Consider the following 26,283-nt stretch of genomic DNA (forward strand, 5'->3'; position numbering starts at 1 on the left):
AAAATGTGCTTTCAAAGTCCCATGGAGGGGTGCCTGGGTGGCTCAGTTGGTTAAGTGTCTGACTCTTGATTTTGGCTCAGGTCATGATCTCAGGGTCCTGGGAGTAAGCCCTGCATCAGGCTCTGCGCTCAGCAGGGAGCCTGCTTGAGATTCTCTCTCTCCCTCTGCACTTCCCACTCCACTTACCTGCTCCCCCTCCACCCACTCTCTCTCTCAAAAAAATTAAAAATAAATAAATAAAAAATAAATGTCCCATGGACAGCACTATTGGAATTTTGGCATTTTATAAGAAATAATACAAATCACTGCCTTTTGAAGCTCACATTACAGTTCTCAAAGCTTTTGCCCATATGTTCACTCTTCTCATCTGGTAACACCCCAATGAACTGGGTAGGAATGATCATCCCATTTGGCAGAGGGAGAAATGGAAGATGAGAGAAATTAAATGACTTGCTTAATTTCATGTAATAAATAAGCTGAAAATCTAAGGAGTTGAAAACTCAGAATTTTTCATTCTAGCGTAATGTTCTCTCCCACAACTCTTTCCCTCCCTCCCGTTCTTTTTATCTCTCTCCCTCTCTGTCACTCTTTTGAGAAGAGGAATTTGAATCCCACACATGAGAAATAGAAGAAAAAAACGTGATACTGTCATAAGTCTACCCATCAGATTTTTGTTTTTACAGCATTCAATCTCTTATGCCCTCTGCCCTGAGATTTAGAACAAGGAGGTGTGTAGTGACCTTTTGAGTGGCTCAGGTAGCCTTTCTTTCTCTACATTAGCTAAAACATTAGTCAATACATAAACCGGAACTTATATATAATCATATTTGTATTCCTTCTGGTTACCACAGGGATTCAAGAAATCCTGACCAAATTTAATTTCAACATAGATACCGTAAATTAGAGAGGCATCTGGGTGGCTCCGTTGGTTAAGTGGCCGACTCTTGATTTTGGCTCAGATCAAGGGTCCTGGGATCGAGCCCCACATCAGGCTCCACACTCAGGGGGGAGTCTGATTGAGATTCTCTCTCTCCCTCTCCTTCTGCCCCTCCCCCCACTTGTGTGTGTGCACACTCTCTCTCTCTCTAAAATAAATAAATCTTTAAAAAAAGAAAGCATAAATGAGAGATATATTTCAAAAAAGTAGGCAAAAACAAGGAGAGAAATATAAAAGGGAGTCCAGGATGAAGTTAAAATACAAAATGCTTGGTCCCCAAAGATCATAATTGTTGTATGAATCAGTATCCAAAGAGTAAACGCCAATTAGCTTTTTAACAGAAGCCCAATTTTCTCTGACCATCAGATCAAAAATAATTTTTCCTTAGGAAAGAGCATCCTGTGATATTTTATGATCAATACCCTTTCGTTAAGTTCAAGAATGCCATTCATAAGACAGTCAAGCAGCCTCAAATCTCTCCTCCCCCTTTGAGATATTTATTATCATATGGGAGCGCTCAGCTCAAGACAACACAGCTCAATGATAGTATTGATTAATCAGTGTCACGGGGCCCTGTGTTAAGCCCTTCACTTGCACAGTAGGTACAATTACTAATCCCAATTTACAGCAAGAAAACTAAGGATAGTTCGTTGGTTAGTTGGTGACTATATGGATGGTTGGTTGGCTGGTGGGATGGGTAATGTTTTGGATAGTTGATTGGTTGATTGGTTACTAGGTGGTTGGATGGATAGACAGATGAAAAATGAATAGCTGGTTAAACAAGTTGATGAATAATGAGTAATTTTCCTATATCCATACTGCCTCTGTGCATCCTCACATATAAAAGTAAGTGGGAATGGGTGCCACTTAGAGTTAGAAACATCCAGAATATATTTGCTGTTCAATGGCTGATTTCACAGGCGATATCGCACGGTAGTTAGCAGGCTATGGAGTTAGATAACTAGCTTCAAATTGTGACTCTGACAGCCTTGTGACCTTGGGCAAGTTTCTGAACCTCTCTGTGGGGACAGGACTATCCACCTCATGGGGTAAGGGTGAGGAATGAATGAGATAATATATTTTAAAAAAATGCATGGCACAGCTCCTGGCAAATGGTAAGCACTCAATAAAGTGCACTCAAAAACCAAAAATGTCTGCAGACTCTTTCTTCCCTGAGAGTTTAGTGGTTCCCCTGAGTCTAAAACTCAGATGGCAATGGCATATGCACTCTAGTCATATTTGCAGTCTCTGCCGGGCAGATGCATGCCTTCCCCACTACTAATGGTCTTCTTCAGCAGTCATGGGGATAAGCCCCCATACAAATGGTTGTGGAAAAGTTCATATGCTTGGAAAATTAAGCATTGAGTTTGCTCTGATTTCTGAACTTGATCTGATGCTCAAATGTCCTCATTTTGCACTGTGAAACTATCATCCATTTCCCATTTTGACTCTAAGTTTGGCTTCAGGCAACCAGTTGACATAGTTTAAAATGGAAATGCCAGTCCTGTCTTCTCACCGAAGCCCCTTCCCAACCTTTCAGCAGAATCTTTCCATGTGTCATTCTCCTTTCATGACTTTTAATTAAGCCTTTGAGACCATGTCCCTCCTTCTCCCCCAACTGCCCTCAAGTGATCAGGACCCCATTAAAAACAGCTGTTGGGGCTCATTAAGTTCACATGCTCTGGCTTCTCCTCTGCACTGAAGACCTGGCCCAGCTCCCTCAGACTTATCAGACATGCTTTGTGTTGGACCCATTCCAGCCCCTCTGTCTCCCCCATCAGTGGACTCCCTGGGCCCTGGCTGGAGTGCCCTAGGCTGCTGGGTGGAGTCAGTATGGCCAGATGTCTTCCCATCTTGAATAGTATACATCTTGGTTTGGCCCAGGCAGTGCCTGAGCCATGTGACTTGGAGGGCCTGGCAGTGGGCCTGACTGAAGACTTGGAAGGAGCTCCGTTCCATCCAAGGCGAACGTTGACTTCAGAGACTCACTCGTTCCCTCAAAGCATGTTTACTGAGCCCTTATGTGCCTGCTAGCCAGCGTGACCTCTGGGATTCAATTGGAAATAGAGTCAGAAATGGCTCCTTTCCTACTGGAACTGGTTAGCTGGGGAGATAAGCGTAGGTGATTATCAGCTGTGATAAGTGCTGTGAATTAAGCAATTAAACAAACCTGAGGCGGTTGGGGAAGTCTTCCCTGAGGAGGTAACTTGAAAGTCAACTGAAGAGGGAGAAGGAGATGATATTGAAGACAGTGCCTGAAGCATGAGAAGAACTTCGAGGGCAGAGAACACCATGTATAAGGCACGGAGGCGGCCAAGGTTACTGCCGTCTATGGACACATGGTTGGCCTTCAGATGGAGGTGGAGAAGGAAAGTCATGCCCCCCTCTCATCTCAGTCTGACCTGGGGTACTATTGTCTCTCCCTCTTGTTTCCTTCTCCCACTCACCTTTCCAACAGCCACCATCTCCTGACGAGAGCACCAGAATTTTGCAAGGAGAGTGGAAGACGAGAAAGTTCTCTTCTGGGGCATTTGGAGGCACTGTTGAGGGCAGTGAGTGGATCTAAAACTTCATATTCAAATGCAGCTGCCACCCTTGCTTGTTCCAAAGGAATCGAGCTTAATAATCATAACTAGACTTCCGTAAGGCCTTACACACATTTCCTCTGGAATCTGAAGAACCTCTTTGAAGGAGGACAGACTGGGGAAGGGCTAAATCCAAGCAACCTGGTCCCTCCATCTCTGTAACCATTTAGCCCAGTCAGGAGGGGGTTTGAGCATCATTACAATAGCTATTGAGGGCAAGGGCACAGAGGATCCTACCAAGTACTTCTTTCCAAAATAACAGCTTTGCAACAAATTTTTTTAAAACAATATCTTGATAGCTAGTTGACCAATGATGAATAGGTACATCATGTGGTGTGAAGTTAGGGTCAGTCTGTTCCACAGTTGAATATCAGGGCTGAAAGTGTGAAACCTGGAGAAAAGTAGGAAGGAGTGGCTCTTCTGTGTGCATGCAATGCAGAGACCCAGGCCCCACCCTCAGATGGAAGAACCAGCCCTCCCTGCTCTATCTCTAGCTTTCCCTCACTCCTCACAAATGAAAACAACAGGCAGTATGATACTGAGTTTCTAAGTGAGTTGTTTTAAATCATTGTTCAGTCTGCACCAATCAAAACAGAAGGTATCCCCCAAAAGGAAAGGCAAAACAGAAAGCAACAAAGTTCAGCCAACCTTGCCTGCAGAACCTCTTGCTATGAACTGTGGAACAACTTCCCTTTCTGAGAAACTCTGAATCTGTAGCATTGGGATACTTATAAAGATGGCACATAGTAGGTGGTCAATGACCATTTTTTGCTGAGTAGATGTAAGCAGAGGTTCTTTGAGGTCTGTGCTCAGCACTCTGCACTCATCATCCCATTTAATCTTCCCAACAACCCTATGAATGTGTTGTCGCTACCTCCGTCTTTCAGTTAAGAAAACTGAGACAGGTTAAAAAGACTTCGCTCAAGGTCACACTGATAGCAACGATTGTCAGAGTCTCCAATTCTGAAGCAGGTATGTCAGCCTCAGGGCTAAAACCACCTTCCAGGTAACACAAGCTTGGTGCTGTGTTTCTTGCTCCCAAGTACCCTTCCTTACTGGCTTTTGTTACCACCTGGGACTGCCCAATTCACATGGCCTGGCTATGGGTTCTAACCTCAGGTTATCTACCTGATCTGCCTTTGGGACAGGAATCAGACTTCTCTGAGCAATCTTGAGTTATCCAGTAGTTGAAGAAAGATTTTTTTAAATCAAGTTCTCTCTGCCTCTTTTTTTCTCTGTCTTTGCATTTTTTTTTTTTTCCAAACAACCTCATCCCTATATGTTTTATCAAAGGTAGCTGTGGACTAGGCACTTGCAATACCTATCAAAATTGAGAGTTCCTCGAAGCCCCTCTGCCTGTCTGTTCACCCTTGGGACAGGGTGGGAAGTGGACACCTTCCAAGATGCTTGGCTTAATTTGGGGGGGAGGGGGAGTAGTATAGGAAGGGACCTGAGAAAATATCTCCTCGATTTTCTTTTATTGGGGGTGGGTGGAGTAGAGTATGGAGAAGACAACTGAACATGATTTATTGTGAAGAGACACAGAGAAAACAGTTGATCAGACTGGACTCTGGCAATTCTGTCCTGACCGTTCCATAACCCAGTACAGTGCTCACCTAACTTACTCAACTCCACTCTCCCCGCCAGTAATCATTTAATCCAAACACTTGTTGGCAGGGAGGTCCGTTCAGGAAATCATCGTGGTCACTAAATTTACCTAACAAAACTGTATTGCCTGTAATGAAAACCAAATGACATCTTTCAGATTCAGTGACCCAGGTGTCCATCAATGACTCAGGTATTTGACCTTGGTATTCACAGTGATTTGTAAATCATGACATCAGCAGTTATCTGCTTCCTGCTTAATAGGGTAACCAAGGCTTTTTATAATCAGTGTAAACTTGAAATTCAAAGCTACCCATAAATAAGCATGGTACAGTGGTGTGGCATCTTCTCTACCACCAAGTTCCTGTCAGGGAATCCTAATTTAAGGGGGAGTCAGGGGAGGGAGAAGTGAATTTAAAAAAAATGTTAAATGGAAACAAAGCCCAAAAAGTAAATGCCAGTTGGTACTCGGTATAGAAGAAACAAATGCTATATTCCTTAGTCCTTACCCAGGAGACCGTGCCCACTATTGTTAGAGCAAAATCTGAGGCACTTTTGGAGAAAGTGGACGCCTAGGCATATAATCCTCCAGGAGCCTTGGCTGGCCCTTCTGTTCCTCTTCCTATCATTTCTGGTAGGATGTAGACTAATCTGATCCACACGAGTGGATCGTTAGCATATGTTTAGACTATAGCCTAGCAGAGTTCCGGGAGATTGCTCTGGGAGATCCTGATGTGCCCATGTCTTCCCCTGTGATTGGAGCGGATCTCCAACATCACTCTCACGGACTTCATGGAATCTTCCCTCTTTCTCAAGATTTTCAGTTGACTTTTTAATCTATTTGCCTTGTACCTGCTTTGTATTATCCAGTATTTATAACATTAGATGGAGAGATAGTGACCAAATATATAGGTCTAATAGCAAGAGTACTAATTGACTAAACATGTTTGAGTAGGGACTAATTTTTTAATTAGGGATGGAGGTGGTATGATGATTTTGATTCTCTAAACAGCTGGGAGGATTTAGTCAATATCCAAATATGGAGGTCACTTCTGTCCTTGTATATTTATTGATTGATTGGAGGTTAACCTCCCTTTGCTTCAGTGTCTATATCTGCAAAACAAGGATCATGACATTCAAATAAGCAAAGATACGGATTTGTCTAACATGACCCAGTGTAGGCTGGGTTAAAACTCATAAGAGTACTAGTGTAGGGGGGCCTGCGTGGCTCAGTCGGTTAAGCGGCTGCCTTCGGCTCAGGTCATGATCCCAGGGTCTCGGAATCGAGCCCCGCATTGGGCTCCCTGCTCAGCCTGCTTCTCCCTCTCCCTCTGCTGTTCCCTCTGCTTGTGCTCTCTCTGTCAAATAAATAAATAAATCTTTAAAAAAAAAAAAAAGAATACTAGTGTAATCTAAAACATTGCTGTCCTGTCTGAGAGAACTTTCTACACTGATGGAAATGTCCATAATCACAGCCAAGGGAGAAGCAGAGCACTTGAAATGTAACTAGTGCACCCAAAGAACTAGATTTTTAATTTTATTGAGTTTTAATTCACATAAAATTGAATTTAAATCTGCAGGTAGCTGGTGGCTGCCATATTGGACAGCACAGCTCTGTGGGATCGAGTTCGTAATGCTGGCTCCTAAAAATGGGGAAAGTTTGTCAAGACTCCCAACCGGCAGGGCCCAAGTAGTGTCCATATAGCTAAGATCTTCTTCAGATAGCAAGAGTGGAACCAGGTTGCCCAAGTCATTCACTCCAGCTCCCCTGGATAACAGAGAAAAACCCTATTACTATCAAAGCAACCAACTCTTTTCTAAAAGGTGGCAGCAGGGCTTTTCATTTTTGGCTGATTCTTCACCATGACCTAGTAATAAAGGATGAATCTTTCGGACCAACTCATTGCTGGACTTCTGTGCCTGACTCAACCCAACTCTACAGATAGGTAGCAAACAGCCCTGCGGTGGCCCAGAGCTACGGGGAATTTAGCTCAGGGTAAAGATATGTTACAAATTAAATGTTGCAGTCGGTATGTAAAGCTGCAATAAATAGAAACTGAGTTACATCAAGGATGGAATTAAACCTTAAGTTTAAACTCCACAGTACTGTAATTAAAACTTAGCCTGTAGCAAATCATTCACTTGAGATTAAAGTAGTGTGGGGAAGCAGAGGTTTGGGTTTACCTTGCTTTCTACAATTTATAAGTCTGAGCTACCAAAAGCTAACAGCCCTGCCCCCAAATCCAGCTCCCAATTAAAAACACAGTTTGAAAACCTTTAGGAGACCGGAGGGGCCCCTTTAACAGAAGTCTGCCCCTTCCCCCCTGCCTAAGTCTATGAACAAATTAAAAAATATTACCTGGTCCCCTGATGGTCTTCTGAGTTGACACAGTGTTTTCATTAATACATCATTAGGGTAATGACATTGTGCTGGCGTTTTGCTTTCAAAACAGCCTGCACTTCAACGACTAGGAATACAGGCTTAGGGCCTGTGAACACTTTGTTCCTGGGAAATAGTCTTCAGGTCATAGAAAGGGAAAAAAAAAAAAGAAAGAAAGAAAGAAAAAAACAACCAAGGAAGACCAACTGTAATTAATGTTTTAATGTGTGTTCTCTTTATCCTAATCTGGGATGTTCAAGGCTTGCTTAGTGTTTGATTTTTGTTTGTTAGTTTAACTAACAAACTGAACACTGGGGTTAGCTTAACCATGGCCTTAACTCCTAGAGCCAGCAAGCATCTCCAATTCCCCCCAAAACAACCTCAAATAGGTTTCTCTCAGGTTGGAAGTACATCATTTTGTGTAAAAGCAGTCTGAGGATCCAAAGTTGAAACTGTGTATTTTTTATTTTCTAGACTGTGAACTGTTACCTCATAGACAATAATGGGTTTATTCTGGTGTCTGAAGACTACACACAGGTGAGTGAGAAATTTCTACCAGCTCAGAGTAAGGAGCTCGTGATGTGCTTGAGTGAGGGGGCATGAAGGGTGGTGTTAAAACTTTGAGACAATGATCTATATTTAAGAGGTAATAGCAGGAAATTATAAAACCTTATTTCTATCCCTCTAAAAATGTCACAGCCTACTTCTCAGCAGGCCCCAAAGAGTTTTTACCTCCCATTTGGGGGGGTGGGGCGCGAGGTGGGGGCAGAGCCCACGGTCTGCTTTCTCACTCATAAAATGTTCAGTTTATGGGAACTCTTTGCCTCAAGGGTAGAGGTGCCTTAAAGAGTTTGGGCAATTTTAAGGAGATTTCCTTCTTTTGATATTTAGATATTTTCCCATATATGAGTATATATATATATATGGGAAATACATACATATGTATATATACACACAGACATAGACAAACACACACATATATATTCCAGCATAATTATTCTTTATGACTTCTTTCTGGTTTTTGCTTTTTCAAAATCAGTTATCTGAGTTCAGGGATTAACTTGGGCTCTCAACACTGAGGGACAAGGATCCAGAAATAGGCAAAGAATGTTCTTCATTTGATTGAGCTGTGTGTAGTGGTGGGGCAGGAGGGAAAGAGATGGGAAGAAACCAAGCCATGGGGCCAAGCACAGAAATCTTCACTGTGTTTGGAAATCAAAATAAGAGTTCAAACCAATAGCATTGTCCTAGAGAAAACAGGTTTCTCCTTTAAAACTTTGTGCATAGAAAACCTTGTCTGGAATTAGAAATTAAATTAGCATATTCAAAGAAGGTAAAATGCAGGCATGTTTATTAGTGTGACATGATAAAGTAACACCAGAGAAGGAGGCACGTGGTCTCTGGTACTCGTTCTCTTCCTTCCCCTGGTTTGGGGGGGGCGGGGTGTGGCAGGCATATCACGTGACCTGCCTGAGCCTCCTGGCGGGCTCTGTAAAAGGATGATGGTTGAGGACCATTTGATAATGAAGCCCCATTTAAATCATTTGAAATTCTTTAGCAGTCAAAAGTACGTTAGACCTATTGATGCCAAATAAATTAGTTAATTGTCCTTAAGTCCCTAAGGAGTCTGAGCTTAATGCCTTGTTAATTGATCAGCACTGGCTCCAGGTCACATGTGGAATCCTGCTTCAGTTTTCCTTCTTATTCATGAAAAGCTTGTGGGATTCTTAAATGCACCTGTGATGGATGAAAAACACACAGGGTCAGGAATCAAACTTGCCCACACCCTGTCTCCTCAAATGCTGACCATCACTGGACATGGGACAGTTGGTAAAGATTAGATAGGAGTGAGCCCAAGAAGCAAGGCCAGTCTCTGAGAGAGCAGGAGAGCCCTGAGGTCCATGGTAATGTGTCTGTTTGGCTGGGAGAAGAAACCCCCAGACATTCAAGAGTCAATGGAGCAGGAACCCAAATTAACCACCTGTGAGGAGGAAACCTGTCCTCCTGCCATGATGGTGGGGAGGGCTGAGATAGGACCCTGGTCCCATGCCAGGGAGGAAGGCCATGGTGGATACCTTCCCGTGGTCAGTCCTTGACTAGCCAACAGTGTAACCCAGACCGGCGTGCATGCGGGCTCTGCTCTCAGCTGGATCTCTCCAGGGCACAGACCCGCAGCACGGCCCAGGGAGCCTGCAGGCCGGCTCTGCCCCAACTTGTTTGATGTTGTCTGGTTTCCTGCACTCCAATTAGGATAATTCTTCTTCATCTAACAACCAGTTCCATTGACCCTGACATATTTACACACACAAAATACAAATGTCCTAGCTCCTAGCGGCAGCACACACCCACAGGGTTTGCGAAAGATTCCAGGTGCCCCCGGAATGTAACAGGCAATGCTCCACGTTCAGTCAGTGAAATGTCATGTCCTTCTTCTTTCTCCTCTCTTTCTTGACTTTCTGGCAAAGTCTTTATATGCCTTTCTGCCTGAAAATTCCCAGGAGCGTGGTTGAGGTCACTCAGTGGTAAATTGAATCGAGATTTTAGCTAATACAAAGCCTATGGAATTTATTAATTCAGGCTCTTAGAGTAATGCCCTTGACCCACCCACATGTAAGCTATAACTCCTTAGAGCACCCATAGCAGACATGGGGGCTCTCTCCTGGTCTACACCAGCTCAGTCCGGAGTGTTGGCAGAGGAAGGCCATTGCCCCAAGCTCTGTTCTGCTGCAGGGCATACACCCTCCCCCATGAGACCCTGAGGCTAGTGGTTCCAGGAGACTGGAGTGATCAAGGAGGATGTTAATCCTTCATCCCACCATTCAGAGTCTGCAAATCTCATCCCACCATTCAGAGTCTGCAAATCTCAGCCAGCACCAAGACCTAGTCTGAAGCCAGAACATCAGCCAGGTGGTGGGAAAGGGCTGCTCATCCCCAAATGCCCTGCAGACAGTCCCACAGTAAGGGTGAGCCATTAGAAGTTGCCTGGCCGTGCTGCCTCTTCCAGGGGCTGGACTCTGGACTGCCTTATTTGTCAACATAGTAACTGCCCAGGGACAAAATTGCGAGTGATCCTCAGAAAATGATTGTGAGAAAGGACCTATTCTCAACAGCAGGAAATTTATAGGGCCAATGAAGAGGACTGCTATATTTCCCTAAACAGGTCATCCAGGAATTATAAACAATCCTTTTTATTACTGCTTAGGAAGCCCTTTCTCAGCCTGTTCCTGTCTATGAAGGAGTGTTTTAATCACAGGGGACTGAGTGCAGATTAATGCTTACAACATCTGAGCGTGCGTGCATGTGTGTGCACGTGTGTATGTGTGACTGTGCACGTCTGTGCGCTCGCGTGCTTGGGGTGTTTCAATTCCAGCGCTCAGCATGTGTTACGCAATGCCAACCCCCTCTGCCCCTGCCATGTACTGTGGAACATTCCCATCTGCTTACTAGTCTGCTCTGTAATGCCATAACTTCTCCTGACTATTAAGACATTTTCCACTTTTTATGTAACCTGAAAACGTGCCTTCTGCTTCTGTCAGCTCCAGAACACAGACTGCGTCCGTTTCTGATTCTTCTCTGGTGTTTGAGCACATTGTTTATCTATACTTCCTCCTGGGTTCTTCTTTTCTTCCCCGCAGACTGGAGACTTTTTTGGTGAGGTGGAGGGAGCTGTGATGAACAAACTGTTAACAATGGGCTCCTTTAAAAGGTAAGGATTTTATGGTCCCCCACACCCCCTGAAAGAGTTTGCCTAAATAAAATAAAACAAGCCAAGGTCAAATAAAGCAAGCCCAGACTTGACCCCGTGGCTGGTTTGTACTTGTGTTCATGCTCCAGAAGATCTTGCTGAAATTCGATGCCTCTTGCGTGAGTGTTAAAGAGTCACAGAAACTCAGCTCACAATGAGTTTCCTGTTCACCCAGCATAGGGTTTATTGGAGGCCAATATTGAAGTCAGAGCCTGCACTGGGACAGGATTATAGCAGTCTTGAGCAAGTGATTGCAAAGATGTAGGAAACGTTTTCCCCTGGTTAAAAAGGAGTGTATGTCTCACATTTTGGCAACCTGGGGAAGCTTGCTAGAAATCTGAAAATCGGGGATGAAAAGTGACATTTAGAGACCTGCCAAAATAATTTTAGAAAATCAAGTGAAAGCTCTCAAAACCTGCTCCCAGATGGAGGGGAGTTTAAATCTGCTGCTAGAAGAAAACCCAGATGGTGCCAAATTCCACCGGAGGCAGGTACTACTCACCTGGGCCATGACAGCCGCCACTGACCCTAAGGGAAGCTTATGTCGGACCGCTTCAGCGTAGCCCCATGTCTCTCCTGGGCAGGCCAGCCGTGCTCTTGGGGACACCAAATCCTATGGGGAAAGCTGTCTCCGCATGAGATCAGGAGGTCAGTAATGTCCCCCAGGAGTCAACATGTCTCCCTTCCCTTGGCCTCCCAGGAAATGGCAGCCTTTGAAGTGGTGCTTCCGTGGGCATATTTGATGCTGTTAAGTACGTAATAGCAGGCGCTCCAGGGACGGACCCGGGCTCGCCTGAGAGAACCACTACCGCTGTGGTGGGAACGGCAGGCCCCTGGTTATTACTCCCTGCAGCTGAATGGCCAGGAAGTGTTAGCTCAGGAAATCGGACTTTTATGCCAGTCAGCAAGACCCACTGAGGGCTGTGCTGAAAGCAGGGAATTCAAAAATGATGACCCAGTTTTTGAGATTCCATAGCTTGTTTGTGCCAGAAGGAGGGAAAAAAAAGAAATGATATAAGAAAACTTGGCCTCACTCCAGCACTTCTGCAATCTCTGACACCCTTGCCTGCCCCCAACCCTCCTGCAGCAGTGTGTTCCATTCCCTTTCTAAAATTCAAGTGCCGTTTTTTTCCTTGTTTTGCCAGGAGTCATTGGTCATGTGCTTGAAAAGTCAGCTTGGAGCTGGGCTTGGGTTGCCATGGAGTTTTCCATGACTTCTCCAAGCTTCCCAGGGCAGCTTCTGGATTGTCTGCTGTCTGGGGCTTCCCTGGCTTTTCCTATCTTTATGTGGATGTGAGCCTTTGTATCGCGTTCACTTGTTTTCGACTCGATGGGGGGTGGGGGGGGGGAGACAAAAGATGAGAAGAATCACACACGTGTTTCTCATTCGAAAGCATATTTTTCAACTTCTTGAACAAAATCTTATTTTTTTTTCTTTTCCCTCTTGGATAGTCCTTTCAAACAGCTTGGTGGGAGAAGGAAGAAAGTTGTAGTGGGATTTTAAATTCCCAGTCTTCTTGATGTGAGTGAAGTGTGGCTGGCATGAATCTAGAACTTTCTTTTACTATGAGAGGAGCTAACATATTTGAGAAAAGGGAAGGACTGGGGACTTTACTCAAGTGTAATAGCATCTGTTGTCATCGGGGGGAATTGGCTGACAACGCTCTGGGCCTCTTCGAAAGGGCTCTCACTGGGGCCATGAGAGCAATGAGAGTTTATGTTTTAGAGTCAGATGGACTGGATTCAAATCCAGACTCTGACGTTTACTAGCTGCGTGCCTTAGAATGAGTCAAGTGACGGCTCCAAGCTTTGGTTTCCTTACGTGGAAAATGAAGGCGATAATTATAATTGCTTCCATGGGCTGCCGTCAGAGTTAATGAGATAATAATGAGCAGAAAGATTGTACTCAGTGCCTGGCATATATTAAGGGCTCAATAATTGCTAGTTGGTGCTGCGATGTGTATTGTGGATCTTTGCTCAGGCTTGGCTTTGCTGTCTGCTTGGCACCAGGTAGCGCTCCTTCTGCATTCCTGCACCTCACAGCAGGCTTCCCACGACCAACATCTGGCCAGGGGGCCTCCGGTGTTGGGGACTGCGGTGCATCCTCAGTGCATTAAGGGTGACAGTCCTTTCATTCAGAGAAGACCTGTATTTCAGAACCTCTGAAAGGATGTAGCCGAAAGTACCCGGCGGTGCTCTGGGACAGAAGTCCCCCCCAAGAACACAGGATGCCTGGAAGCTGAGTGGCTTTGGGGACGTGGTTGAGCTGAAGTAAAGCTCAGGACCGGTTCCCTGAACTGACCTCTCGTCTCTCCTCCCAATGTCTTGGACAATGTTGGGACGGCACAAGGTTTCTTGATTGATCTGCTTATATCCATTCTTTAAAAATGAGTTTCATAGACAAGAATCCTACAAACCATCTTCTCCAGAAAGAGTTCCCAGAGAACACTATCTCCCTTTGTCTGTCTCCCTTTCTCCCTCTCCCTTGGTCCAGATTTGCTACCTCTCTATCTAAAGCAAGATGATGCTTGTTTACACGGCGGTGGACTCTTTCCTTGATTGTCTGGTCATTTGCCTGGTGACCTGATGGTCGTTTTATGTAGCAAGGGAGGGAGGGAAAGAATATCCACATCCAGGCCTAGGTGCCATGGGGAAGAGAGGGAAGCCATAGACTTGTGCAAATTACCAATGTGAGGGAGCTTTGAGAAAGTTCTGCAGCAGTGTGTGCAAACAACCTAAGAGACAAAACAGTCTCTCCTGGTCACTTTAGCTCAGTCTTTGACTTGACTCTGCTTACCCCGCTTACATGTGACATTAGCATCCAGGGGCCAAATAACATACCAATAGCTTCAGCGGCATGAAAGCAATGATCACAACGGCAACCTTCCCTGAGCACCTACCCCACACCAGACCTGGGCTGCACCTGACACATCCTACCCCTTTCAGTACTTTTCAACAACTCAGTGGGACAGGTATAAACAGGACCAGCTGCACAATTTGCAGGCCCCAGTGCAAACTGAAAATCTGGGGTCTCTTGTTCAACACGTTTTAAGAATTTCAAGGCAGTGACAGCAGAGCATTCCACCAAGCCTGGGGCCCTTCTAAGTACGAGGTTCTGTGCAGTGACACAGGTTGCATGCCCGTGACCCCGGCCCTGGGTGTAAATATACCCATTTGATAGATGGCAATAATGAGGCTCGGAAAGGTTAAGAACCTGCCCTAAGTCTTTGTGCGTGGAGCTTCTTCCAGTTCTGTTTGAGAAGGGAAAGGTAGCTGAGGACGATGTTGGCTCAGCAGTGTCTCATCCGGGCAAGCAGAACTTTCAGGATGGGAGGCCAGCCGCACGATAGCCTCGCCCAGATTTCTTTCAGCTGAAGTTGATATCCCTTTAAACCAAGCTGCGTTCCCAGGCTTCCTGTAATTTCTCATGAGATGCTGTGTGCCCGGTCAGCTTTTTGTGTTTCAAACAGAGAACTCCAAGTACTTCTTCATTCTTATCATGAGAGTAAGTGGACTCCCTGGGTAGTGACTCATTTAGGGTTTTTCAATTTAGCTATTTTTCTTCTTCACTCGTATTCACATCCAGTGAGAGGCTTGCTCTCTTATTTCTCAAAATCCACACTCCGTGGGTTCTTTCTGCTGTCGTGGGCAGTGACATCACCCCTCTTATGATTACTAAGAGAACATCCAGTTTCAAAATATTTTTCTTAGAGTTCCTGTAAGGATAATTTCTTAGAATTCATGTATCTCCCCCCCTCCTTGTCCCCAGTGATTCAAATTCAATGTCAGATATCCGGGAAAAGTGAAAATCTATGCATATATGTTTTATATATAAAGTGAAAAACGTGTGTGTGTGTGTGTGCGTGTAGCCAGTCATAGGAGAGTATCTACAATTCCTGAGAGGGCCTCCTTGATACACTGAGCTTAAGCTAAGAGGAGTCCGGGTTGAGCACCAGAATTGTACTGTGTGGCCTTGCCCAGACTCCCCATCTCGTCCAGCCTCATTTTCTTCCTCACCCAAATATGGACCTCGAGATTTTGTGAGAATTAGCTAAAACAAAGTATGTGAAATTGCTCTGCAAATTACAAAGCTATTGCAGGCAGGAGGTGAGATTAGCTCTTGGATAAGGGCTCCAAATATCTATCTTTTTTTTTTCTTTTCATTTTCTTCATCACTAAGGCTCCCCAAAAGGTGGTTACTTTGCAACAGTTACCTCCAGGGCACAGCTGTGGGGGTGGGCCCGTGGCCTGGACTCAACCAGCATCCCTGGAGAGCTTTTCAAACATACCTGTGCTGGGCGCCTGGGTGGCTCAGATGGTTAAACGTCTACCTTCGGCTCAGGTCATGATCTCAGGGTCCTGGGATCGAGTCCCACATCAGGCTCCCTGCTCCTTGGGAGCCTGCTTCTCCCTCTGCCTGTCTCTCTCGCTCTGTCTCTCACGAACAAATAAATAAAATCTTTAAAAAAAAAAATGCCTGTGCTTAGGCTGCACCCCGAGACATTCATGTGCAATCTGGCTGGGGACAGAGCCCAGACATTTATGCTTGTTGAAAGCATCCACATGCTTCTTATGCACAGTCAGGGTCAAGAGCACCAGGGTACCGGTCTAGATGCTGTCCACTTTGGAGTTGCCTGACATGGGGCAACTTTAACTCACTAAATTTCAGTTTTCTCAGCAGCAAAACTGAACTGAAAGAATTTTTCACATACCTGCTGGTGGGGGTTAAATGGAATAATGCGTTCTTTTACCAAACATCCTGGTGGGTTCTGCCAAAAGGTCTTCCTTTGTTCTTTGTGTATCTGATTAAGCTTGAGGAAGCAAAGACCAATTGGCCACACCTGGCCTTTGGCTTGCAGAAAAACGGACTGCTTGCTAATAATCTGTTTTTGCTTTGGGAGCGACTGATAGTTCCTCTCTGTCTGGGCTGTGTGTTTTTTGCTTTATTCGGTTTTGTTTGTTTTATGTGCTTGGTGCCACATGCCTGAGTTCTCACCCCTTCACGACCATATTTTCCCTACGGGGCCTGGTGAATGTCTTCTGCACCTCTCCCCACACATTCATTAACATAGTTGACTTGTGTAGAATTCCCTGCGGTGTCTCCTTCTGCCCTTGAAATTGCCTTTCTAGAAAGGTGACACATCAGGCAGAATTCAGGGTTGGGGCCGTTCCTTCTCCTGTCTCTACACGATGGAACTGTACAGGCTGGATATAGGCGCCATGGCCAGTGACTAGAGCTCTCCCTGTCCTTGGCCATCACATTGCATTTCAGCCAATGCCCTGGCCTTGGAGTCTCGAGAGTGTTAAAGGAGATGTCTGTTATGTTTGGAAGGCTGCTCTCTCATGCCGACCGCCCCCCCCCTCCAGTGTCTAATACTCAACTCTCATGTAATGAATGTAATGGCTTCTCGGTTTCCTGTTGACCCGACCGTTTCCACAGAAGTATGCTTTGTCAGAGGTGGCATTGAAAGGAACAAGAAGACAGATTGGCTTGAACAAGTGGGTTTCTGAGCCAAACTTTCTGGAATGCAGAGAGACATGAAGATTCCAGTGCACCGCTCTTTAAAATCCTAAAGCTGCTGCTTGAGCATCCCCAATGACAACAGTAAGAATCGCTGCCCTCCTCCTCTTCATCATAATAGCAGCATGCCTCCTTTATTAAATACTGAGTACAGGCTCGCCATCATTGCAAGTAGTTTACGTGTATTACCTTCATGAATCCCCATAACAACTCTGTGACATAATTACCACCATTATATCCACTTGACAAAGGAGGACCTGGACATGGAGGCTCTGAGCATCTGAGTGTCTTGTCCAAGTTCACCCACAGTAGTGAGTGGGGGAGATGCAATTTGCACTGATGTCTCTCAGATCCTAGATTGCAGACCATATTTATCCAATCCCCACTCATCTTCTCCCCTAGTTGGAGTAGACTGAAGTATTTCTTACAGAGATATTTGTTCACATTTATGCTTATTTGGCTTCAGGAGATTGTCAAAGTTTCTCAATCAAACTTTGAGTTCAATATATCAGTTAGTAGTTAGTTTTACTAGAAGTAATAAATTCCAGAATAACAAGGGGCTAAAGAACATAGGAGTCTTTTTCTCTTTTATGTGAAGGAAGTCTGAAAATACAAATTTGTTGTCATCATGGACCCATGACCACATCTTTTTTTCTCTACCTTCCTCTGTTGGCATTTAAATTCAAGGTTACTTCATGGTCCAAGATAGCTGCTTAGTTCCAGCCATCACATCTGCAGTCTAGGCTGGCAGAAGGAGGATTCAGAGAGGTCCAAAAGTCCAAGTAAAATTTCTTGATTGAAATTTATTTTAATAAGTAATTGTATTCATTTATTAAAGTAAAATATGGTTTATTTATTCAAGTATTTAGTCCCATACAATACTTCTGCTTCATCACATGGCCTCACCTAGCTACAAATGAACCTGGGAAATGTGCATATAAAAAGTCAGGGTTCAGATTGGCAAAAGAGGAAAATGGACTTTGGGAGACTATGATAGTCTCTGCCATATCCAGCATAACTGTTTACTTCAGATCACACAGGTCCTCTAAATATTCCATCTGATTTCCTGTGATATCCACTTGGACAGTCTTCCAGAGATGAGGCTGTGTTCACAACTCCTAGATCCCCCCACACCCCACCTGCCCAGTGCAGTCCTGAACACAAATGGTCACAGCCACCAACTAACCCATCTGTCCACGATGCTGGACCCCAAGCAGCACAAGCAGGGACACTCAATAACATTTGTGGGGGTGACCGACAGCAATAATGGCACCAACACTAACATCCCTAGGTACTGACACGCCGAGCCTCAGTTACATGCCCTGCAGCGTGCTGAGCCCGGCACAGGCATCGTCGTGGTGCGGTGCTGGGAAATGTAGACGTGAACTTGGCAGAGCCCAAGGAAGCTCCCCCAGCATCCAGGTTTCTTGCCTCAAATGGGTTTTGCATGAACTCCTTCCCCAAGGAGAATTCTGCTGTTTCCTTCCAGTTCTTACTCAAAGAGGCAAAAGAAATTTAATCTTTTCTATGTGGCATTGATCAAGATTCCATTTTCCCCTTCAGTTCAGCTAATTTTCATGGAAGGGGCAGGTGAACGGACAAACAGGCTGCCAGCTAGGTGCTCTTACCCCCACGCATGTATATTATCCTTTGCCTCAGGATGGAAACAGCTGGTCCACTTAGAGCTGCAATAAGCTTGGAGCAGTGCTTTCACCTTCTGAGCCTGTTTCTTTTCCTTTAACATGTAACCATGCCCCGGACACAAGAGCTAATGCTTGCATGCTGGCGCCAAGCAACTGATTCTTTCTTATTGTTACTACTTTTATTACCTGGGTGAGATGCTGACATGACCACTCTCTGAAACTTTGCTTTGTTTTATATTATCAGCACGTGCTGATGAAAAGCATTTGGTGCTTCATGTATAGGACGAGGGAGGCTTTTCCCCATGGCTCGCTCCTCAGGGTTCTGCAGTGGACCCCGGTGGCCCCAGGACCCTGTGTGCGGCCACATGGCGCTTCTTCTCTGCTAATGCTGGGTGCTCATTCACTAGGTTTGTGCCAGGGATTCCCAGGCAGGGGTTCAAAGGTGGCAGGGCCAGGGTCATGTAAATTGAGCACCTCTGCTGTGTTCCATGTGCTGGGCTGACCTTGAAGAGTGGTGCAGTCTCTGTAAGAAGTTGCTCTGGGATGACATGGGCCACCAGTGTGAAAAAGAGAGAGGGGACAGCACCTTTTGGATTTTCTGTTAACACTCAGATCAACAGATTGAGCTTTTCCCCCCTCTTGGTTTTCTGAGATGTAAGAACGAGTAAGCCTTCCCATCATGACAGTGGCCTTATTAAGAATTTTCTGTGTTCCCGTGCCCTGTCCTATCACTTGCAAGTTGAAAGCTGCCCCAGAGAACACATTTTAAGGCTCGACAAAGAATACATATTTTCACATGCTACCCTAGTGAGTCACTTTACTTCTCATACTTGTAGATTCAAAAACGCTTAAATATGTCCCATGGTGAGTTTCTATGTCAAATGCCTCCCTACCCTGTTTTTAGGACTGTATTTGCAAATACTAAGCTGTTTCAAGATTGGTTTTTAGGCAAATTGTTTAGCCAGACCTCATTCAGTGAGTCATTGCAGGTAAAGGACCTGGCCTCCTGGGCACACAGTAGGTGTTTAATAAATGCTGGTCCCTGCAGTTCCTCACAAGTCAAAATTAGCTGAGTGCATGCCTTTGAGATTGAACTTTCTAGTTCTTAGAAGAAATATTTTTCTTGGTCGTGATTTTTGTCTCGTTGGAAAAGAGCAGAATCAGCAAAATCGCTTTCAGCAGGTCCCAGTGTCATGGGCCTGTCATCCACGGGGCACACAGGGCTGTCTATGTTTTCTCTGCAGCACTTTGAGTTTCTTCTTCAGACACCGTATCTGCCTTCCGTCAGAGTTTCAAAGAGACCAGTCTAGGGAGCACAGAGATGCTAATGATAAGGTCTCAGCTGTAGCCTGCGGCTGAAGTGGCCTGGTGGGGATGTCATGGAGATTAAGGCATGTTATCTGTAATAAGAATAAACTCCCGCTGCTGAGTGCAGCGGGGCAGCACCAGTCTTGGGCTGGGCATGCAGCTCGGGGCTTATTTTAGAGCCGAATGAAAGCGGGCAATTATCATGTTCTTTAACTATAATCAGCCAAACAGGATACAGGTAGCCACAAAATGGAGTTATTTAAAACAGTAACAAAATCACTTCAAAAAGGGTAATAATCTGGAAGTCTCTCTTTCTGCAACATCTAGTTAAAGCTGTCTAAGCATGGAGAAGACAGGGGAGGCTTGTTCTGTAACCTCCTCAATGGCAATCGGATCGGGAAAACTTCTTGGGAAATGAAAGGCTGGATCCCTGGCCCCGAGGCTGCCCCACAGCCATTGAGTTTGGCCTCACCATGTAAAGGAGAGCCTTTGAAAATGATCCCAGGAGAATCCCGAGCTTCCTGGGAGGGTGGCTCTTGAGGGGCTCTCGCTAGCCCGGCCAGTTGGTCCCTCCTGGCCCACTGACCACAGACTTGAAAGCTGATTCTGGACTTTGGCTACGAGGCCTTATCTTGGGTAGCGTTTTCTGTGACATTCCAATGAGACTGGGATAGGGCACGGGGCAGAATTCTAAGCATTTCCCAGAATCTGTCAGAGCCTACTCCTAAGCAGAAGGCAGAGTGAAGGGGATTTAGCTTGACCCCCATCTAATTCTGCCTCTGCTACTTGTTAGGGGTGTGAACTCGGACACACTACTGAGGCTGGCTGAGACTTGGTTTGGCCCTCTGTGAAATGGGGATGATTAGAATCTATCTTGTAGGGATATGCTTCCAAAAGTACCTTGCTCACGGTTGCTAAATAGAGCTCAGTAGACATGAGCTATTGTTATCATGGTCCTCAGCTATGAAGCCCACGGACAGAAGTTCCCGTCATGTCTCGATAACCCTGGTGTGACTCCTGAAGGTGTCTTGTACCTTAGTAACAGGTGCAAATTTTACGCTGCATTGTATGTGCCAACGAGCTAAGAAAATCGGGAGGCCTGTCCATCCTCCAGCCATCTGGGTAAAGCCTGAGTCAATTCCCATTGCATTAAACACCACCCCCATTAATTAATAATGGCAATGAAAACCAGACTAATAAATTATAACAGCTGCTGCAGCCTTGCCTTCTGCTGAATGCTTCCTCCATACCGGATCCTGTGCTAAATGCAATACGTATATAACCTCAGGTCATCCCATAATCCTCCCGATAAGGTAGCCACTTTTCTCACCATTTTACAGAGGAAACTGAGCACCCAAAGAGTAAAACAAAACAAAACAAACAAAACCACTGTAATAAGTGGACGAGTTAGGATGAAGCTCAGGTGTTACTGACTTCGAAGCTGTTGCTTTAACCACTAGGCCATACGGCCAGTCACTTGAGCCCTTGGGAATGGGGTAGCTTTAAGATCCCAAACTCCAACAAAGAACAAAATGAGGCCTTCTGTTGTAAGGATCATAACAAAGTTAGCATGCTACATAGTATATTTCAGTGTATTTCCACATGTCTGATTATTTAAATCTCGGGACATCTTTGTGAGTCATTTTACAAGGGAGAAAATGAAGCCTCAGAAGAGGGTTAGCATCTTGCTCAAGATTGCACCTTGGAGGGGCACCTGGGTGTCTCAGTTGGTAAAGCATCTGACTTCGGCTCAGGTCATGATCCCAGGGTCCCAGGATTGAGCCCCGCGTCGGGCTCCACGCTCCCTCTTCCTCTGCCCCTGCCCCTCCCCCTGCTCGTGCATGCTCTCTCTCTCTCAAATAAATAAATAAATAAAATCTTAAAATTAAAAAAAAAAAAAGACTGCACCCTGGATAATGGCACCCGGATAATAACCTTTCAAACCGAGGCCATACTGTATCCACGTCTACAAGACTCCAAGCGCAGGCATGTTCCATTCAACCCATGCTGCCTCTCACCACACTCTGGCCCAAGTTCCAGCTGTAGGGACAGAGTTGAGCAGTATGAAAAGGATGAAGCCAATCATAATTCTTGCCAAGTCCTAGAAAGCCCTTTCAGGGGCACCTACAGAAATCCCCTGGATGAGGTGGGGACTATGGCATAGTGGGGCAGTGAGAGACTGAATAGAGTTGTCCCTTGTGGTCTGCAGTTGGTTCCATGGTTGGGGGTAGCATCAGGGCTATGCCAATGATGAACATTTCACTGGAAATTTGTTCAGGGACTTCCCTGAGCCAGATGCTTGGCTGGTTCATGGGCTTCATTTCTGTCTCAATAAACTCAGATTCTTCTGGCATCTGCTGTAAAGAAAAAAGCCAGAGGACAGTGAACAAGACTAGAAGAAATGTTCTGGATGAGGGAGAGGCTTTGGGGATTTGCTGGGAGATTGTGTGACCACTGGGGCCCTCCTGGGCTCTGCTACCAGACACCTTTGTGGTGCTGGTCAGGAGCCCGTTTCCATCTTGATTTGGTCAAGCATGGTCAGTTTTCTACTTGGTGCCATAGATGGTTCTCTGTTTAATCCGTTTGTGTGATGCTTCTAGCATATTGTCCAGAAGAGGAGGTCTTCATCCCATAGTTTGAATTTGACCTCTTCTATCTAGTTGTGACATCATCTCTTCAAGACTCAGGCAATCAGGCAATCATTCATGCCTTCAACTTTTGGAAGCCGAATGCCTTCTCCATGTTGGGTGCTGGGCTAGTGCTCGGGGTCCAACACCTGTCCTGCTGCATGGAACTTTTATTCTAGTGTCCATTCGCAGCCCAACATTAAATATGCTCCAGGTTAAGCACTGTATTATTCTAGAAAGGAATCCCTTCTGGGAGAATTCCTTGCAGTTATTTAGAAGTTCATGTGTTGCAGTATTAACATGTCATCTGGCAGTTATGTAATTCAGGCCAGACTTCAAGTGTCTCTTTTTTGGGGTACCAGAGTAGCGGGAAGGGGAGCTGGTAGGAGGATGGAAGACATGTTGCCTTTGGGATAAGATGTTTGCTCCTTCTCGAACCTTTAAGTGGCTACCAGAAACCGCCATTCTCTATTCTCTGTAAAGTTGTTGATGAGGAATTAAAATATCTGGAACAATTATAAAATGAAATGTCTTGGCAATTGAGTAAAGGTCGTAATTGGAAATGAGAGCTATACTTTCATCATCAGTGGAGGAAAAAAAATATCCATATTCTTGTTTCAAAAATGGTACTGTTTTCAAAAGCAAAAATATAGTCACTGTTATGGTGGTGGTAGTTGGGAGTGGGGATTACAACAGATGAGCCAAATGGTTTCCAAAAAATTGTCAAAGTGCCAGACTTATCTTGGTCCAGGTGCTTGAGAGAGACAGAGGATCCTGCCAATTCTGAACTCAAAATGGCCCCTCCCAGCTCTCCTCCACCCTGGAGACATGGCCCAAGTGGATTCCCTCCAGGGCCCAGAATCCACTTCAGAACAGCAACGTCCCTCTGGAGTATCCGCGTCCATGCAAATCAACCTTGTTTAAACCAAAATGATTGTTTCATCAAGCTGGGGGGTTTCTCAACCCTGTCTCCTCATCTAATCCCAATACCTTTACTCCCTTTGCTCTTCAGTTTCCAAGTGTGACCTGTCCGTGACTCCAGTTCTAGACTTTGCATGTTCCTCATTTGTCATCTTTATTAGGCCTGCATTTATTTGTGTTTGTCACTGCTGCACTTGGTGGTGGTGTGGTGACCGTTCACCATGCTGGTTCACACGTAGCTTCCCATTTAGTGACCCTCCTTTCTATTCTTTCCTATAGAATTACCCTTTATGACTATCAAGCCATGTGCAGGGCCAACAAGGACAGCAGTGACGGCGCCAGAGGGCTATTGGATGTAAGTACAGTGCAGTCACCCAAAAAACAGGGGCATGTGTCTATCTGTTTCTGAGTGTGAGCATATCTTTATCTTTGGAGTAATCAAGTTTATCTTTTTTGAAACCATGAATGTTTTAAAGTGTCTCTTAATTTTACTGGTTAAGAAAAACCACTTCCATTCAAACCCAAATCCATTGATTGTATGAATGACAAGTGGGTCTGACATCTTTGATGGACAAATGTGCCCCCTTTTGATGGATAGAAAAGGGAAGAAGTTTTGGAGATTCTCTCATTCTCATATAAAAGACAATTTGAGTTGGTTCATCAGAAATCTCCCCTTTGATTTGTAAGACACCTATTAGCCTGTGAACAAATTCACATTTTGCTCATAGATTCTCTACCCTAATCAGGATGCTGCTGAGCTTCAGTGTATCATTTTCGCCGGAGCTGGTTCCAGCCATGATGTCACAGTGGAGAACCAATCAACATAGATAGTGTGTCATTAGAAACAGGCTTTCAGACTGCCAGAAATTAACTATCATAATTTACTCCCAGTTAAAAAACATAATTGACAATGTATAAGCAATGTAAGTTTGGCTACCCATCACCTGAAAACACAGGAAAAACAGTTACAGTATACTTCGACATAACCCCGCATGTGTATATAATAAATATAATCTTTGCACATTATCATTTTGTAAATTCCAAAAATTAACCTAAAATCTTGTTTGAAACACAAAATTTATGAGCCATTTTCATTTTTAAAATATAAACACACACCTTCTCATTTGCAGATGTAAGATCTTGCAAGGAAATTATTTAAAAGCCAACTATTTAACGTGGTTCTCCTCCACTGAGGGAGCAAGAAATGATTTGGAGCTGGAAAATTTCTGAAAGGCAACTAGGAACTGAAAGTTGAATGTTTTGAAAAATACCGCTTTTTAGTGAGAATCAACATGCCTTTCCAAATCCAAATTCCCTAGACTTAGCATAAATATTTCTAGACTTAAAACGTTCCCAAGATATGTTTTCATCATTAGGCTTAAAAGCTCAATGGCTTTACCCTTCAGAATGATAATGTGCATTTAAATTTTTAATCCTGTATTTACATAATCCCTTTGTGTACCCATACATTGAACCAGTGTCTGGCACAGAATGCTTGAGTGCCCTTCCTACCCTCCCACCCAAACCCCTGCCCCCGAGGGAGCTGCCCCTGTGCCTGCCCCTCCCCAACTCCAGAGCCACCCTAATTCCTCTATTCATTCCCTCCTCCCAAGGACCCACACTACCAAGGACCCCTGAAATGTCACTACCCATCCTGGCAGGTACAAAGGCACAGAACTGTCCCAGGGTCTGACCACCAGGGTCTTTTTGAAAGAAAGATGGTTCTTTTCCAAGCAATAAGAAATATAATGGCAGAACCACCGGACTGCAGGTAGCATTCGGTTTTAGGAAATGGTTAATAGTTCACAGCCTTATCTGATCCTAATCCTGAGGGCCCTGTGATTGAGGGAATGATGTTGACACACTCAATTAAATCAGAGCAAGAGATCCAGTCTGAAATCTGTGTGGGCTGAGAATAACCCCAGTAGACTGTTATTATTGTTATTTTGTTCACTGACTTACTGACTTGAAAAGGGAAATGTCAAGAATGGTTAGAGGTATATAAATTGTTTTTTTGTTTTATTTAAAACTGGATAGTTCCCCCATTCCTAGTTCTCATCTTTATCATCAAAATGCTCAGAAGGTAGGATTAAATATCCATCACTTCAGAGACCAGGATTTGGCATTTCAATTCTCTGATAACGTAAAGGCAACCACAAAAGGTTCTGAGATTTTTCTGGACCTGCCATCTGGGGGGCGGGGGAGGGAGGCCTTTGCCAAAGTCAGCGCCTCTCTCAAGTGCATCCACTACTGGAATATCTGGCATATGTAGATTCAAAGAGCCAACTGAGGGGGAGACCTGCTATTTTCCAGAATTCAGGAAATTGAATTATCCACGTAGAAAATATCACAGAGTAAACAATCCAACTGCTTTTTTAAATTAAAATATTCTAAAATAAAGATTAAGCTGTCAATACCTTCTTTTATAGAGTTGAAGGGGATTTTCTGCAAGGATAAAATCACATGTTTACATGGTTGTCATTTTTTTTTTCCAAATCCAAATATGTATGTGTGAGAAAAGGCAGCTTAAATCCTACATTACTCATGGGCAACATTAAAATCAAGTATATGCAACTTGTGCTTATTTCAGTGAATGACATACAGTGATGGAGAACAGGGAATCACCTTTCTGAGAGGCAGATCTGTGAATTACCATTTGAAATTAGTTATATGATTTTAGCCCCTCAGCATTAGGCTGCAAAATATTAGCCCCTGGAGGGTAAAGTTTTAAACATTGTTCGCTGAACTTCCTTTTTCCTCCCAGAGATAACCCCTGTATTAGATCATGTTTATTTTACTTGTAAATCACATCTCACTACAGGGGAGTTCAAAGTTTTAAAATGTTAGTTTTAGGATACAGTATCCAACCATGTTCTTCTTTTAGCTAGAGCTTCACTGTTTTTTTAAGGTGATATCAATCTCTCTCGAAGAATAACATTGTCTTTATGTAAAGCCTTAAGTTAAACTACAAATTTCATATGTGATGCATTGTTTTCAATGAACTGAATTCT

The 26,283-nt window shown here is 44.5% G+C and overlaps 1 protein-coding gene across 1 annotated transcript in view; it reads left to right on the forward strand.

Annotated features, from left to right (window-relative positions):
* CACNA2D3 (calcium voltage-gated channel auxiliary subunit alpha2delta 3) overlaps positions 1–26,283 on the forward strand; it is an 807,776-nt gene that overhangs the window by 720,470 nt on the left and 61,023 nt on the right. The window contains exons 29-31 of the mRNA XM_081805734.1: positions 7,982–8,044; positions 11,143–11,213; positions 23,552–23,627. Coding sequence (XP_081661860.1) covers positions 7,982–8,044; positions 11,143–11,213; positions 23,552–23,627 — 210 coding nt within the window. The remainder of the gene's footprint in view (positions 1–7,981; positions 8,045–11,142; positions 11,214–23,551; positions 23,628–26,283) is intronic.

Source organism: Leptonychotes weddellii, chromosome 1 (genome assembly GCF_054177405.1).
Source record: "Leptonychotes weddellii isolate Sample4059 chromosome 1, ASM5417740v2, whole genome shotgun sequence".
NCBI lineage: Eukaryota > Metazoa > Chordata > Mammalia > Carnivora > Phocidae > Leptonychotes > Leptonychotes weddellii.